This window comes from Orbicella faveolata, unplaced genomic scaffold (genome assembly GCF_042242905.1).
Source record: "Orbicella faveolata isolate gen_17 unplaced genomic scaffold, um_ofav_v1 contig_36, whole genome shotgun sequence".
NCBI lineage: Eukaryota > Metazoa > Cnidaria > Anthozoa > Scleractinia > Merulinidae > Orbicella > Orbicella faveolata.
Genome location: NW_028301565.1, coordinates 8,388,291 through 8,406,158, shown reverse-complemented (window position 1 = coordinate 8,406,158; position 17,868 = coordinate 8,388,291). Strand labels below are relative to the sequence as shown.

General features: G+C 38.1%; 1 protein-coding gene across 1 annotated transcript; it reads left to right on the top strand.

Annotated features, from left to right (window-relative positions):
• The first annotated feature begins 1,986 nt into the window (after positions 1–1,986).
• LOC110042927 (sarcosine dehydrogenase, mitochondrial-like) lies at positions 1,987–17,077 on the top strand. Its single transcript, XM_020748314.2, has 13 exons — positions 1,987–2,298; positions 3,439–3,789; positions 4,328–4,507; positions 4,993–5,322; positions 5,701–6,008; positions 9,088–9,229; positions 10,050–10,133; positions 10,473–10,586; positions 13,125–13,263; positions 13,666–13,779; positions 14,655–14,802; positions 15,079–15,504; positions 15,983–17,077. The coding sequence occupies exons 1-13, from the start codon at positions 2,152–2,154 to the stop codon at positions 16,245–16,247; spliced, it is 2,748 nt and encodes a 915-aa protein (XP_020603973.2). The 5' UTR covers positions 1,987–2,151; the 3' UTR covers positions 16,248–17,077.
• Positions 17,078–17,868: the final 791 nt, after the last annotated feature.

Below are 17,868 nucleotides of genomic sequence, written 5' to 3'. Positions count from 1 at the left end.
TTAACCCGCTCGTTGAAAAAGGCCCTCACCCTACCCCTAGACAAGACACTTTACTCTCATTTTGCTTCCCTCCACCCAAGAGTAAAAATGGGTAACGGTGAATTGTTGGGGCAATCTGCGATAAACTACCATTTCATCCAAGGCGAGTAGTAATCTCCATTTAGTGTCATTATTATGAGTTTCGTCCTTTTCTTTTCATTAGTTTTACTCTCAGTACGACCGAACTCGAATCTCAAAATAGGCCAAAAAGTTTGCGACGAATTTTCTGTCAACACCACTTCACCACGTCTACCAACGTATGTGAATCAAACAGGTTATTCCGCGAGAAATAAAATAAAAATGGAAGCCAGGAATGGCAGTAGAGTATGCTATTTAACAATTTAATCCCCCGCTGATGAACATATTTCAGGAGTTCGTTTTGAGTTTTGGAGAGTTAAAATAGTTTTGTTTCGCACCTAGGTATTGTATGGTACTCAAGAAACGATGGAGAGTATGAGGAATTTCATTTTGGGGCAAGTCGAGTTGCAACTGGCATTTTGGTAAAATTTCAGACTAGAGGATAAGGAAACTGATAAGCTGCTGCGTAATCTCGTTCCCAAATCTCTTGTGGACGAAGCCGAAGGCGAGATCTCGCTGTTCGCCTTCGGCTTCGTCCACAAGAGATCTGAGAACGAGATTAGCTGCTGCGTTATAAAGACAACATGTTTCCAGACCATGGTCAAACCTTGGTTTGTTCGTTTTACCAGAGGTAAAATTAAATGATTTTCCATGAGATCTGCAGATTCTTTGGGTCGTTATTTCCAAAAGAAGTATTTCTTTTCTTCTTGAGCTTTTACTTTTCTTTACTTTGTAATATTCAATTATAAGGCTTCAGCTAATATGAACAACTTGGGTTTTTTATAATAACTGACACGATGTTGCGGGTATGTACGACTGGTCAGCTGAACTAGGAAACAGAATTTGTCAATAGAGGTAAAAGTAAAACAGTGATCTCAGTTATTCATCTGCAAACCATCCTAGGTTATTGCAAACATATTTTGGAATTGAGAAGTGAACGTGCAATGTAATTGGCTGAAAAGCAACCTCAGAAGAGACTCGGAAGAGTTCCATGAGGTAGGGGTTTTGACTAAAGGAAATAGGAAGATTCTTTTCATGCTTGAAGGTTACAAAACAAATTCGAGGGAAATTTTTAAAAGGAAAACATCGGGCAATCAACCTCGTCTTGCAAGGAAAGATTGCGGGACTAACCTAAAGAGTGCCTTTGCAGGGGGGTAGGACTAGTTGTGGGAACCCCTTAGCTACTTTTGTCTGTAATATATAGCCTCGAAATAACCCATATTCGACAACGTTGGATATATCTTAAAATTCTAACGCTGCATCTCGGAGGTTTCTTTCAAAATTCAATGGGGTCTTCAATGTCTAGCCTTTTTTTTCTTTCAGGTCTCTTACCAAGATTTACACGTACAGACAAAGGAATCGCGGAAAATTTGCGATTTATCACAGAATATAATGTATTTTTTTAGATTTAGGGTCCCTCTGGATATCAGCCTTCCAGTTTAATGGGCCTCCCTAAAGAACCTGATCAATCTACTTTTGTCGCAGAAGCGTGACCAATAGAAAAGTTTTGGAAGAGGCGATCTCAAACTGCATGCGTTTTGGGTCAAATTTTTTTACGGTCAGATGACATGTATGAATTTTTTCCTCGTTAAATGGTTTTCAAAAAAAAAAACAAATGAAATAGACCAGTTTCGATATATTAGAATTCAGCCTAAAACAATAGACCTCAGTACGAGGCTCTGGGGAATAACTACAGAGTTTGTGGGGTTTATTCCCCAGAGCCTCGTGCTGAGGCCTATTGTGTTAGGCTGAATTTTAATATATCGAAATTGGTCTATTCTCTTACATATGTAAATTTGGTAAATCTGGTTTGTTTGCTTGGTAGCCTGGCATATAGTCAGTTTATATACTTGACAGTCCGGTGAACAAAAACGCGGGAAAGATAACAGCTTTGTGATTGGCTAAAATACTGGTAATGTGTTTCCAGTCTTTCTTGTTATTGTTGGTACGCCTCTCACTTGTCCTGTTCGTCGTAAACATTTCGTAAATGAAATTTTGCTGGTATAGTACGATCAGTTTAAATCTAGGACGAAGATGTGGCGCCTTTCGAAAGCTTTGAAGGCAGCCAGATTAGGAGCACTGAATCGCTCGTCTTCTTGTCTGTGGAACAGCACTCGTCACGAATCAAGCACTTCCAAAGATTCGGACGTGAGGGCTGAAGTTCCTTACAAGACTCTACAGGTAATTAATGCCATGCAATCGTTGAAACTATTCCATTGGTGGACAATTTTTCGCAAAATTGAAGTCCTTCGTCGCTCGGTATTTTCGTCCGCCATATTGAATACTCTACGTTTAAAACATTTTCCGCTGGCCGACATACCCGACAGTATAAATTCCGAATTAAGTGCGACACAAGTGTGACGTATGAATCCATAGTCGCATTTCTGTCGCACTTAATTGAATTGAATTCGACACGGCAGAAATGCAACGTATGAACTAGGCCTCAATTACGCATGTGTGAAGGTTAAGAAGTCGCAGAAAATTAAGCTTTATATTTAAGCTTAGTTAACCTTAAACTTGTTGTCGCTTATTGTGGGTAAAATTGGATCATCACAAGTATTATTTAAGACACAAAATCCAGTTACCAACTAGTCTTGACTACAACAAAAAGTTGAGGGAAAAACTAGACAGCTAAAGAAAATTAAAACTGAGTTCAGTGCTTCACATACCCCCTCCTCCTTCCCCTTTTGTGTGTGTGTGTGTGTGTGTGTGTGTGTGTGTGTGTGTGTGTGTGTGTGTGTGTGAAGGAGGGGGTATAGCTTGGGGGAACTCCCATGTAAAAAGGATGAGGATGCTACTCATACCTTGTAGGGTTTGTAAAGTGGATTTGGTACCTCCTGGGGCGTCTGCCTCAAAATATCGTACAGCAGGAGCTTTCATGGAACCGTTTAGGGTATCGAGCCGCAAAAGGGAATTTGAGCACTTTTTACTGGTCTGTGAAGCATTGTATGAGATGAGTGGAGGAAAACAGTTTACTGTGAATGCACAATGCTCCATAGAGGAGCAAAGGGGATAAGAGTACATGTTAGTAAGAGATACATTGTAAATTTGAATTCCATGTTATTAGAACTTCATACAATGTCTTAGTTGATTAGACAGGTATAGAGTGCTCATATACTCAACTACATTGAGTTTGAGCTACCGATAGGTATGTAATGTCCCAGGGCTATTTTGGTCTGAAATTTGGTCATAGATTTGTCATTTTGGTCTGAAATTGTGTACATGCATTACGCTTTTCACAATAGAATATAGCCATCTTTATATGTACTTATAAGAAAAGTGAAACACTAATAAAAATTTTGAGTTGTATTTTGGCATCAGACGGATGACAAACAAGCTCCGGATACTGTCCCAGCAGAAGCTGATGTGGTCATTATTGGTGGAGGATCTGTAGGAGCAAGTACTCTCTATCACCTGACCAAACTTGGTGTCAACAATGCTGTCTTGTTGGAACGTGACCAGTTGACATCTGGAACAACCTGGCATAGTGCAGGTCTGGTATGGAGGTTGAGACCTAGTGATGTAGAAGTGGAACTGCTTGCACACACAAGAGAACTTGCAAGAGATGTTTTGGACAAAGAGACAGGATTATGGGCTGGATGGAATGAAAATGGAGGCTTGTTTATTGCCAATAACAAAGAAAGACTAGATGAGTACAAGAGGTTGATGACAGTAAGTTATCTTGTGGTGGTAGTACCCACTATATTCATTGCATGGATGAAGTCCAGGCTCCTTTAAGCAGATGCCCTTGGGACAAGGTTTAAGTACTCATTTTGCATTTTTATACTGAAAATAGCACCAGAAATAAGTGTTCACTGCTAGTGTACATGTGTTGAACTCTGGATTGGAGTAGAAATTGGTACCAGACAATTTAAACTGTCTGTGTATTAGAGCGGTTTTCAATTGAGTGTCGTAAAACCAAAACCAATCCAATTACTTACGTTTAGACTCCCAATCTCAAGCCATAGTTAAACCAAAACCAAGACCAATGAAAGTAATTGCCTGTGATTACTCTCAACACTCAATTGAAAACTGCTCTATATAACAAAGATAATTTAAATGTGGATTATTCTTGAGAGTTAACTAGTTATTTTTTAGGTAGGTCCACTACTTCAGCTGTACATGTATGGTTACCATATATAGTTTGACCTACCTAGTTAATAAAGTATGTAAACCATGCTCATTAATCAAATTTAACTTTACTGGACAGCTTGGGAAGGTATATGGTGTGGAGTCATTTGTTCTGGGACCCAAAGAATCCAAAGAATTGTATCCATTGTTAAATGTGGATGACTTGTATGGAACACTGCACAGTCCTGGTGATGGGACCATTGATCCTGCTAGCTGGGCCACCACACTTTCAAGAGCAGCTATAATGAATGGTGGCAAGGTATGAGTTATTAGTTTGAGCATTTCCCTCCTTTTATAAAATAACAGAGATCTACCATTATCGAGATTGATGTGTTTCTGCATATGTAAACTAGCTAATTAAATTATTATTGTAACTGTATATGTGATTGGTCTTGAACTCAACAAGGCGTAAGATGGTCTCATTATTCAATAGATCTAGAATGTAATAAATTCCATCTTTTGCATGATTAATCAACAATTTGGCCTAAATTTCAATTTTTGCAAATTCATTCATCAACTTCAATTACTGACGTAAATTCTGGTGATTAAATCATTTGACAAGTCCTTTATTACAGGTATGTTGGACCAGCCATTACAAAATAAATGGTAATATTTACTATGGATATTATACTTGTAGATCCTAGGTTAGAAGAAACATATTTTTGCAACAAGAAATGCTACTTTGTTGCTTCCCATTTTCACATCTGCAGTCAATGTTATAAACACAATCATGTTGACCTCTAGGTATTTGAGAACTGTCCAGTTACAGGAATTCAGACTGAAGTCAATGACCTTGGAATTAAGCGTGTCTCAGCTGTGCAAACTCCTAGTGGTACCATCAAAACAAACAATGTTGTCAACTGTGCTGGGGTGTGGTCACCTTATATTGGGGGATTGTGCGGTGTCAGTGTTCCTCTGGTTGCCATGTACCATGCTTACATTGTAACGGAGAGGATTGAGGGAATACAGAACATGCCCAACGTGAGAGATCATGATGCGTCAGTTTATCTCAAACTCCAAGGTGATGGACTTTCTGTTGGAGGCTATGAATATAATCCAATATTCTGGGATGAGGTAAGGAAGTTTGGTGTAAATAGCACTAAGAACTAATTAATTATTAACTTTTGATTATCTGGAAACCTTAGCACAATGCAAGCAGTCTCAATTTTCTCTCAGATCCTCTGAAAATCAATGATGCAAAATAAGGAGGTAAGGGAAGGAAAGAGAAGAGAGAATAAGTTCTCATTATTCTTAGAAGAACCATTTCTGAGAATTAGAAAATATTTTGATGCTGATTGGTCAGTTTTGAAGTGCTTAGACATGCAAATTATTTCTGATTCCTTGTGTCATTATACGTCAGTCTGAGTAATTTTGTTTCTGAAAAAATGAAATAAAATAAAATAAAAATCAGCTTACATGTACCTCTACAATTCTCTGCTGTTATATTCTCAGGTCAGTAATAAATTTGCATTTTCCCTCTTTGATCTGGACTGGGATGTATTCAGTGCTCACATAGAAGGCGCATGTAATAGAGTACCAGTAATAGCAGAAACTGGTGTCAAATCAACTGTGTGTGGACCAGAATCATTCACAGCCGATCATAAACCATTGATGGGTGAAGCTCCAGAGCTTCGTGGCTTTTATCATGGCTGTGGATTTAACTCATCAGGTATTATGCTTGCGGGAGGGTGCGGTCGAGAGTTGGCACAGTGGGTGGTTCATGGCCACCCAGAACTGGACATGTATGGATATGATATCAGGTGAGGATAACTGCAGGCTATCACATTGGACCCTGACTTTTGATTAATGCTGTGGTAATCATAGTCTGCGTAGCAGGTGTTTCCATAGGGTTTGGGAGCAAAGACAGACCGAGGAACGGGATTTTCGGTGTTTTGCCTGCGTGGAAAGTGGGATGAGAGCCAAAACAAGAAAGCCCTGATTTTTTTCAGGCTTCTTCTTTCCAGTTGCTTAAATTGGAAAATTTACTGCGATGATCATACTTCACTTTCATCTACTACCGCAGTTCAAATATGAATTATTTCATATATACTTCACATCATTTCACTCACGGGAAGATATGAACTCAATTAATTGACCTCGCTCCCAATGTGTGGCTTCATAGCTCAGTTGGTAGAGCATCGCACCGGTATCGCGGAGGTCACGGGTTCGAATCCTGTTGAAGCCCTGATTTTTTTCAGGCTTCTTCTTTCCAGTTGCTTAAATTGGAAAATTTACTGCGATGATCATACTTCACTTTCATCTACTACCGCAGTTCAAATATGAATTATTTCATATATACTTCACAAAGCCACTGTTGTTCTCAGGTGATATGTCTCTGCTCCAAAGGTGATGGTTTTCTCCACAGTCATTTTAAATGAAGCGAAGTATAAAACATTTTAAGTGCGTGGTTTTCATTGTGAGACAAACACGGGTCCTTGCATATTTTCCCTTTGCTACTTCTTCGAAATGCCATTCTTTATTTTGTACTTGCTTGCCTCGACGCCTTTCACTCACGTAAATCTGGTTGGTATCTGCCGCCATTTTCGCGGCAAATGAAAAGCACATGGCGTTGAAGTGCGCCTGCGATGCCAGTTTCAGAAGAAACCGCTGAAACAATATGGCGCGCCGTGAACGCAGTATCGACCTGTTGAAATACATTCAATTTTTTCGATTATCGTGTAATATTCAGACATTATTTTACTGGGGACGGAAAGGTGAGTTGTATACTAGCTACCATATCCAATTGATTTCCTAATATAAAGATTTAAAAACAAAAGTTGTGTCGTGGTTTTCTTTAGTTATCGGACAAAACACGAGTCGCCAGCTGGCGACCAGTTCTGAAAATTTAGTCGCCAGTGCTCAAGTTTTGGTTGCATTGGCAACCAGTGAGTTGCAATTTCGAGCCCTGGCACAAACAATATATTCAGAGAACCTCACCGAAAATGTACAAAAATGAAATCAAAATTCTCGCTAATCCTGGGTTAGCTTAATCAGGCTTTGAACAACCCGGCCCTGAGTGCCAGAAAGGATGGGAAGATGCATTTGAAGCTTGTTTATAAAAAGCGTTAACTTTTCCTGCCAAACGAGGATTTAGTCGTGAGCTTTGACAGTACAGTAAAAATCTGTGGTGCAATGCCGATGCTTTGGTATTTCGAAGCCTGCACATTATTACAGAAGCAAGTGCAACACAATTTGCAGCTGTTCCTTTCATTTTAACATCACTTTCTTGAATGCCACATGCACCAAGGACAAGATAATAAGATACTACTGAGTGGGAAAACCTAGTGATTTTGTCTGGGTTGTTACATAGCATGCTTTCTGATTTTATCATGTACTAGCTACTCCGACATTTCATTAGAAGCATTTTTGTTGACAGCATTTAGAACCTTTGGGTACAATTCTGAATGATTTGTTTTAGTGTTAGCTGCGGCATGCCAGTTTTTTTCACATATTTGCCTTACGAAACATCTAGTCTTCTCGTCGCAGGGAATTCTTACGAGGACATTTCCAGAGTTGGTGTTATAAACAACTTTGACTTGGAGGCCGCCTAGGGGAAGATTATCTATATTCAGATACTGGTCAAGATTATCATTATTTTCTTTCTCCGATGTTTGAAGCCTCTCTTGCCCAAATACAAGAGTTTTCCGAGAAGACTTTCCGTTGTTTGTTTTTGTCACAGGCGATAACATTCGAACCGATTTGCGGATCTGGTGTTTCCAGCAAACGCTTCTTTACTGGAGTTGCCTTTGTAGGAGTTGACTAGCTAATTTTACCTTTATTGATTCCTGGACGAATGAATACAGTGATCCGAGACTTCAAATGTTGTGAGCACAAGGATTACAAACGCGACTTGAATAATTCTCACATTTTAACTTTCTGGCAGATTTATGCTAAACCGTCACCCTTGCAGTCCTTCCTTTTAGACGGATTGAGTAGAAATATAGCTTGATTATAAATTACCAAATTTAACTTTGAAATTGCAAAAATTTTACAAAGCCTGCATTGGTCGCCCGGAGTCATTGAGATTTCTCCATCCCCACCATACACTTGTTGTTTCAGACATATTTGACAAATTAAAGTTTGTTTTGGTCCAAAGTTCACTTCCGCTACAGAAAACTGAAGATTCTCTTGGTTAATTTATGACAATCAATGACAGCATGACATCTCAGTGTGCATGTGGGCAGTTTTTAAAATCCAGGGGTTTGTCTGCAAGCATTTCCTGCCTTCCTTACCCACCCCTTCCCCTGTGTTTTACTCGCTTCATTTTTCACGCTGTAATTCTTTGCGCCCGAACCCCACAGAAGCACTTGCTACCCAGGCTGTGGTAATCAATTTCTGAAAAAATTGTCTCTTCTTCATCTATCATGTATGAGAATGGTAAAATTATCTTTAATTGACCAAAAAAATATTTATAACAGACTATTTTGTATGGGTGAAGTCTGCATACAAGCCACGTGGCCTATCAGGCCAGCACCTATGTACAGTTTCCATAGCATGTAGTGACTATGAGTATTTCTACTCCCCCCTGGATGGGATGCTAGTCCATTGCAGGGCTACCTTCACCATTAAATTTGCTGGTACCCATGTGTACACCTGGGTGGAGAGAGGCACTGTGAAAGTATTTAGTGTCTTGCCACAATTTCCAACACAATGTTCCCGGCCAGGGCTTAAACACGAACTGTTTGATCTGGATTTGAGCACATTAACCATGAGACCACAGGACCTCCACACAGCTAGTCAATCTTGAAGCTCATTCAGTCAGTTGTAGAAAGACAATGACAACCCATAATTTCTACTCTGTTGCATTAATTTTAATTTATTTATTAACTATTATTGTAGGCGTTTCCATTCATCAATTACATCCAATCAAAAATGGCTGAGGGAAAGAAGTCACGAATCCTATGCAAAAAACTATTCAATGGTTTTTCGCCATGATGAACCGCTTGCTTCTAGAAATATGCGATGTGATCCTTTTCACAAGGTACTGTAGTGTCTACTTTGTTAACTTTCAATAAGCAAACTAACCAGATGAACATGATTTCTAGTCGAGTCTCTGTGAGTTCAAAGCGTGTTCTTTGAATCTGAAGAATTGTTTCAGTCAAACTAAAATTGCAGACAAAAATCATTTAAACTGGGTGTTATATATATTGAGCAGTTTGTCTTCTGTTGTACATGAATTAGTGTTACAGTAGTTCCCTTAAGTTCATTTGTGGTTGGGTTTTCAGTAATGTGTTATAAGGGTAAAGGGAACGTCTGCATACCAGCCAAGTGGCACACCAGGCCGGAACTTATCCTGGTTTCTGTAGTATGAAGCAACTAGGAGTATTTCTACCCTCCCCTGGATGGGATGCTAGTCCATCACAGGGTTACCCCCAGCATTAAGTTTGCCGATACCCATTTATACACCTGGGTGGAGAGAGGCACTGTGAGAGTGAAGTGTCAAGCTCAAGAACACAACATAGTGTTCCCAGCCAGGGCTTGAACTCGGGCCGCTCGATCCAGAGACAAGTGCACTAATGTGTTATAAGTACTCCATAAAAAATAACGTCAGATCTATCAAACTGTTTTATGATTGTAGCTGTTTGCCTAATTAAACTAATGTCTTAAATTTAATATTTGATGTTTAATATACACTATTTTATAGTCTGATATTTCTCCTAAATCATAATACAGGAGTGCTCTAAACAGTGACCCTTAGTAACTATTAAACGACTTTCCCTTAACCTGTAGTATCAAAATTAAACACTTGATACCTTTATATTACATATTTCAATAACATACCAAATGACTGTCGATTTCAGATCCTCTTGGACAAAGGATGTATTTATCAGGAGCGACATGGCTGGGAGAGACCAGGCTGGTTTGTTCCTGATGCAGTACCTGAGGTAATCAAGACCCTCTCTTCATCTGCTTTTTATTATTTATTTAGCAACGATTTGGGAAGTTTTACTGTTTTTTTCTCCATGCTTGAAGCAACAGTTTTGATGTGCATTGATTTAAAAAAGTTACCTCCTAAAGTAAAGTGTTAACATATCATTCGGCAACTCAAAAGTTTAGCAATAATTGCTTTTAGTAAGAGGTAAAAGTCTCCATTCCAAGTTACTTTAAAGTTTGTCTTAAAAAACACTGTCTGCTGACTTAGTTACTGTAGTTGCATTTGATAATAAATTAGTCAAGATCTTTGAACAGGCATATTAATTTGTGTTTAATTTGTTTACATTCAGGTAAAGAAGTATGATTACTATGGAGCTTATGATGTTAAAAAACACCAAGACTATAAATACAATGAACTGCTGGGTCAGGACTACACCTTTGACTTTCCACCTCATCATGATATTGTAAGTATCAAATTAAAGTATTGTTAATTGCTAGATTTCAATAAGAGGTAAGGAAACCTTGCTTTGGATTAGCCATTGGTATATTGTGTTTTAGGCAAGATCACTCTGTCCCACGGTGCCTCTTTAGAGGTAAAAAGGTAAAGGTAAAGGAAAAGTCTGAGTACAGGCCAAGTGGCCCACCAGGCTAGAGCTTATCCCAGTTTCTGTAGCATGAAGTGACTAGGAGTATTTCTACTCCCCCCTGGATGGGATGCTAGTCCATTGCAGGGTTACCCCCCGGCATTAAGTTCATCGGTATCCATTTATGCACCTGGGTAGAGAGAGGCACAGTGTGAGAGTAAAATGTCCTGCCCAAAACACAACGCAATGTCCCCGGCCAGGGCTTGAACCCAGACTGCTCAATCTGGAGATGAGCACACTAACCATGAGGCCACCATGCCTATTTAGGGGTGCTAGTAGTAGTAGTAGTAGTAGTAGTAGTAGTAGTAGTAGTAGTAGTAGTAGTAGTAGTAGTAGTAGTAGTAGTAGTAGTAGTAGTAGTAGTAGTAGTAGTAGTAGTAGTAGTAGTAGTAGTAGTAGTAGTAGTAGTAGTAGTAGTAGTAGTAGTAGTAGTAGTAGTAGTAGTAGTAGTAGTAGTAGTAGTAGTAGTAGTAGTAGTAGTAGTAGTAGTAGTAGTAGTAGTAGTAGTAGTAGTAGTAGTAGTAGTAGTAGTAGTAGTAGTAGTAGTAGTAGTAGTAGTAGTAGTAGTAGTAGTAGTAGTAGTAGTAGTAGTAGTAGTAGTAGTAGTAGTAGTAGTAGTAGTAGTAGTAGTAGTAGTAGTAGTAGTAGTAGTAGTAGTAGTAGTAGTAGTAGTAGTAGTAGTAGTAGTAGTAGTAGTAGTAGTAGTAGTAGTAGTAGTAGTAGTAGTAGTAGTAGTAGTAGTAGTAGTAGTAGTAGTAGTAGTAGTAGTAGTAGTAGTAGTAGTAGTAGTAGTAGTAGTAGTAGTAGTAGTAGTAGTAGTAGTAGTAGTAGTAGTAGTAGTAGTAGTAGTAGTAGTAGTAGTAGTAGTAGTAGTAGTAGTAGTAGTAGTAGTAGTAGTAGTAGTAGTAGTAGTAGTAGTAGTAGTAGTAGTAGTAGTAGTAGTAGTAGTAGTAGTAGTAGTAGTAGTAGTAGTAGTAGTAGTAGTAGTAGTAGTAGTAGTAGTAGTAGTAGTAGTAGTAGTAGTAGTAGTAGTAGTAGTAGTAGTAGTAGTAGTAGTAGTAGTAGTAGTAGTAGTAGTAGTAGTAGTAGTAGTAGTAGTAGTAGTAGTAGTAGTAGTAGTAGTAGTAGTAGTAGTAGTAGTAGTAGTAGTAGTAGTAGTAGTAGTAGTAGTAGTAGTAGTAGTAGTAGTAGTAGTAGTAGTAGTAGTAGTAGTAGTAGTAGTAGTAGTAGTAGTAGTAGTAGTAGTAGTAGTAGTAGTAGTAGTAGTAGTAGTAGTAGTAGTAGTAGTAGTAGTAGTAGTAGTAGTAGTAGTAGTAGTAGTAGTAGTAGTAGTAGTAGTAGTAGTAGTAGTAGTAGTAGTAGTAGTAGTAGTAGTAGTAGTAGTAGTAGTAGTAGTAGTAGTAGTAGTAGTAGTAGTAGTAGTAGTAGTAGTAGTAGTAGTAGTAGTAGTAGTAGTAGTAGTAGTAGTAGTAGTAGTAGTAGTAGTAGTAGTAGTAGTAGTAGTAGTATACTTTATTTACCCTCGGATTGTAGAGTAGCTTTAACAGCTAATGTCTCCGAGCATTTCAACAGTAAATCAAATAGTAAATAGTAAATAGCCAAATAGTAAATCAGTGACTCCTCAAGACAGTGAGACTAAGGGCCTGCTCATATGAGCCTGAACGTAAACTTGAACGGTTCATGATTGTCGTAGCTTTGTGGACTCTTGTAACTTTATAATTATAATTACTTATAAAGCAAATTTACATACTTCTGAAGTGGAAATACATACAAGCGAAGCTATTTTTTCAAAAAAGTTTCATCCCAATTACCCGCGCTGCAGCGTTCATGTGGGATAATTTTAAATCCAGTTACTGAGATCTCGGTTGCAAAAACCAACATCTCGGTCATCGCACCAACCCGGCATCTCATATGATTACATTGAAACTTTTATGAAGGAAAGAATGATGAGGCAAGATCTTGGAAACCAAACCAGCCTGGTTGACCAGGTTCATATGAAAGGGCTCTAAATGAAATCTTTTGAGTGAGCATGAGACTTTCCCACTCTTGCAAAAGAAATTGAGTCTTTGTGGCATCAAGATGGCAAGACCAATGAAATTTGACTCAAATTCTCTGAGTCTTATGTTAATTGCAATTTTTCTATATTTTGTGAAATGGTGTTAAAAATAAGATTGTAAATGGTTTGAACCCAGGAGTATCAGTAGTTCATATAGTGTGATCATCCGGGTGAGGGTCACCAACAACACTCACCAACAACACTCACCAACAACACTCACCAACAACAGTTCTTTTCAGAACTACCCTCACCCAGACGATCACACTATACGAACTAAAAATAAGATTGTCTTTCATTGACAGATTGGAAAAGAATGCCTTGCATGTCGAGAAAAAGTAGCTGTTTTCAACATGTCATACTTTGCTAAGTTTTATTTAACTGGCCCTGATGCTCAGAAGGCTGCAGACTGGATATTCACCAATAATATGGCAAAACCTCCAGGTACCAAAGTGTACTTAGTACTTAACTGTAGTTACTGGTACATGTGCATTTAATTATTTGACTTGCACATATTAATCTTATTAGTCAGGGTCTATTATTTAATCTCAGTTATAACAATGTAAACTCAGTATCAATCAAATGATTTTTTTTGTCGTACTTGACTTTCCCACACACACAGGGTAAGAGAAATTGTGAAATAATCTTGTGAATCTAATAATAATCTTTGCCCTTCACCGTTCATCCTTCTCTTTTGACCCATCAACCATCACCCTTCACTCGTCATTCTTCACTCTTCACGTACTCTTCACTCAGAAGGGTCTCTTGCATACAATTTTTTTGACTTCATAACTAATATCTCCTTCAGACTTTTGGATAACTGACTTATTACTAAATAATTTACAGGTGCTACTACTTACACCTGTATGACAAACAAAGATGGGGGTGCTGAGGCTGATATCACTGTCAGTGTCTTGGAGAATGGCGATGGTTCAAGTATTGTAAAACCACAATTTGAGGGTGAGCAATGGAACAAATTCAAGTTTGTGATCCTTAAAGTGTAAATTTATTAGTCTAAGAACAACCAGTTATTTCATTGGCTCACTACATGCTCACCTGATCACTCACTTGTAAATAGGAATTAGACTGAAATTATTTAATATACGTGTAGACACATTTTTTAAAACATCACTGCTGGGATAAGACTAGGGCTACAAGTTATGTTGGGTGTGAAATATTCAAAGCCTGACAACATGGCTGTGGTTGCAGGGAACTGAAGTCAAATCAGATTGTCAAGTACACTCCATACATGAAAACCAACCAATCTCCTTCACGTTGGCCCTCATATAAAATACCTAATTATTTTAATTAAAGAAAGCAAGAGGAAATTTTCTGAAATTCTAAATAGAAATTTAATTGAAAAATGAACCAGTTGCACCATGTATACAGGAACATACAGCTTGTGTAAGCATTCATTTTTATTCTTTAGACTCAAACTTTAGAACAGCATACTATTCTAAATTTGTCCAACATCAAACAACAATAACCGATGTTTGTTATGACTCAAGGTCAAAGAGAAAGTTTGTGTTGGGGCAATTTAAGGCTTGACCCACAGCCATGAGGTATTGGCTGATCACCTGTTAATATCAAAAACTGTCTCCAATTTTGGATGGTTGAGTTCTGTATAAACCATGTTTAATGACAGCAGTTGTGTCACCATACCCAGTTCAGAGCATCAAGGCCAAAAACCATAGCCTATCTTGTGGTATATCCCTCTACAGGTTATGTACTTGGAGTACCTACCCCCATATCTCCAGGGGCATCACTAAAACTGTTTCAAAGGTTGTTGACAATGTCACATAAGTCACCCTTACCATGCTTTCATCAATTTCCAGGTGATGGATTTTACATTGCAGTCGGTGGTGGAATAGGTCAGCATGGTTGGTGTCATATCCAAAATATTCTTCAAGACAAACAATATGATGTCAAATTTGAAGATAACTCAGAGAAAATGGGAATGCTGAGTATACAGGGACCGAAAAGGTAAGTGACCAAAAGAAGATTTCATGGTAGGTAGCAAATAGTTATGTTAAAGATGATTACAATCACCTTCTACATGTTAATGCTAATAATGCGCAAAACTACAGTTGCAGGATTTGCAGGCTTCTTTGACACCATGTGAGTGACTTCTAAGGAGTATTGCTATGCAAATGGGATGGCTTTGACATTCTACCTTGGGTTACTGGGCAGTAGTATTTTGTAAGGTTGTATCACCAACACGTTGCCAGTGACCATACGTCTTATGTGATTTCTTTTCAGTCGTGAGTTACTCCAGTGTCTGACCTCAGCAGATCTTAGCAATGAGGCCTTCCCTTTCTCCACTCACAAAGTCATCAATGTTGCTGGCCATGATGTTCGTGCTCTTAGGATCACTTTCGTAGGTGAACTTGGTTGGGAGTTACACATCCCCCGTGACTCATGTGTGCGAGTTTATGAAGCAATCATTGAAGCTGGAAAAACGTTTGGTATTGTAAATGGTGGCTACAGAGCTTTGGATTCACTCAGTGCAGAGAAAGGTTACAAACACTGGCATCAGGATTTACGACATGACGATACTCCTCTGGAGGCAGGATTGGGTTTCACTTGCAAACTGAAGTCAGATACCCCATTTCTTGGAAGGGAAGCCCTTGAACAGCAGAAAGCTGAAGGTCTTAGGAAGAGATTAGTATGCTTCACCATTGAAGAGTAAGAAACACAATTATTATTATCAATGCATAAGTTGTCACTTAAGCTCTGTGATCATTAGAGATGCTGTAGTGACTCGATTAAGACCCATACACTTTACATGCACAGGTAAGTAGGCTTTCCCCCACTGCATGCGCAAGACACCACTGCTTTAGCTGGCCACCTGAATGGAAGAAGTCTTTTAATTAAGTAGAGCAAAATGTAATGATGGTGTCAGAAGTGGCACACGGTATTGTAATCAGCTTGTCTTTTTGCAATGTTGTGCAGCTCCAGAAAATAGCTGTTAACCCACCACAAAGAACATCAAGGGAAAGAAATGTCTGAAAAGCCAAATTTTTCTAGGGGAAGTTTGAAGATTATATCAAATAAATGGAATTTCCTGTAGTTGTGAAGTTCAAGCCATGAAACCAAGGGTATTTCCTGGAACAACACAATGTAAGCTTACAACATTTTGATTATTTGCATCTTGTATTTACAGTCACAAGGCTCTTCTTGGTCTTGAAGCAATATGGCGCGATGACAAAGTTGTTGGCTTCATCCGAAGAGGAGAGTATGGTTATGCAATAGGCAAGAGCATGGCTTATGGATATGTTAAAGATCCTAGTGGCAACCCAGTGACCACAGAGTTCTTAAAGTCAGGCAAATACAGTATTGAATCGATGGGGGAACTGTTTCCTGCACAAGTACACATCAAAGCACCATTTGATCCAAAGAATCTTAGAGTACAAGGAATTTATAGTTAATGTAATGTAATGGAGTGTCATAGCTCTGCGCACTGAAGCAGAAGTGTAACACAAGAGTCCTTCAAACAGTGAGCCATGATTTTGACAGCGTTCAAGTTTTAATAAAACAAAAACAATGCTAATTTTCCTCACTTGTCTTCATACTGTTTTGAAACTACTATTTTGGAGAAATTAACTATATAATTCTATAAATGGCAGACTGATGAAAATTTCTCTTTTGTCATGTTTATTCTCAATAATGTAAATAAGGTACAGAGAATTTGGGCATGAAGGATTTGGACCAAATTGGTTCTGCATGTGTTGTAGGAAATTAGAAGTACACAGTGAAGAATTTGTAACTTAAATAACAATGTCATTGATGTAAAATGTTGAAACAGTAAGCCAAAACCTTTCTTCACTCTTCCTTAATTTAACAAACAATCATTGTTTCTTTTTGTTTGATCAGCACCTCTTTAGTGAATTAGTTAGGAAACTTTTTTTAGAGTTTAGGAAATCTCAAAATCTTTGTATGCTCTACATGCAAACGTTTGAGTTCTCTTAGTCTTTGACTATAATTACTGCATCTGTCAGGTCTTACATCTGAGTTTGTGCAATTACTTCTTGAGATGAGAACACTTAAATTTTGTATTTACTTTCAGTTAGAAAACTGAATAATATAGATAATGTTAACCTGGTTCATAGCAAAGCTTGATTCCATGGGTACCCAATTATTTTGAGACATCTCATTTTTTTTACTCTCAATGGAAATGATAAGATCTATTTAACAGATGAGCAAGTTTAGGTAGCGTGTGAAAATGTACTGATTGAAATAAAATGAAGAATATAAGAAATATTGACTTGTGTTGTACAACAATCACCAGCTTAGTATCACTGCTTAAATAGAATCCATCAGTCTTAAATATTTGTTCCTTGGATGTGAATGTGTGCAGAAGGGTAAATAGATCTTCCAAGGGGGAGGGGGATCTCAAAAGCTAAAACTTTTAAAGGAAAGTAGAAAGCAAAACTGGAATTTCCAGACAGATTGGGGGTTGACGTCAACCCAACAAACCCTTTGAGGGAGGGGTATGATTATTTGCTGGAGCAACACAACATATGATGCCAAAGAAAAGTGATTTGAGAAATTTTAAAGCAAGGTATTAAAAGTTTGCATTAATCCCTAGTGGTTTATCAAGGAGCAAAGAAAGTGAAAGTAATATCACTAATTTCTTTGTTCTTGTAACTGAACAATGCCCATCCTTCATTGTAGCCTTGTTAACAGCTGTTATCTGGGTTGTCATACAACACCTCTAATTGGTGGGAAAAAGTGTTGTGTCTCAACAACAATATAACTGTTACATATGAGAGGACATTGCCACTCTGGATATTTTCTTAACAGTTTCAAAGTCAGTAGCAACAAGTTATTGCCCTTGACAAAGCAAACCCAGTTACCACAATATTTTCAATCGACCAAACAATCAATCTAATCTCTCTTTGGACAGGGTAATATCCATTTATCCAAATTTCAATAAAATGCATCAGTTCTATACTGAAAATTTAAGTTTGCAGGTTATCATTTTTGAGACAAAATATTCTTTCTTAAAGACTTGCATAAAATTAAAAAAATTCAATGTAAAAAGAAAGT

Bases quoted from the DNA above. Each gene is read 5' to 3' on its own strand.
- LOC110042927 (XM_020748314.2), top strand. From the start codon at position 2,152: ATGTGGCGCCTTTCGAAAGCTTTGAAGGCAGCCAGATTAGGAGCACTG. The intron at 5,323-5,700 runs GTAAGGAAGTTT...TTATATTCTCAG, and splicing joins ATCCAATATTCTGGGATGAG to GTCAGTAATAAATTTGCATT. The intron at 14,803-15,078 runs GTAAGTGACCAA...ATTTCTTTTCAG, and splicing joins AGTATACAGGGACCGAAAAG to TCGTGAGTTACTCCAGTGTC.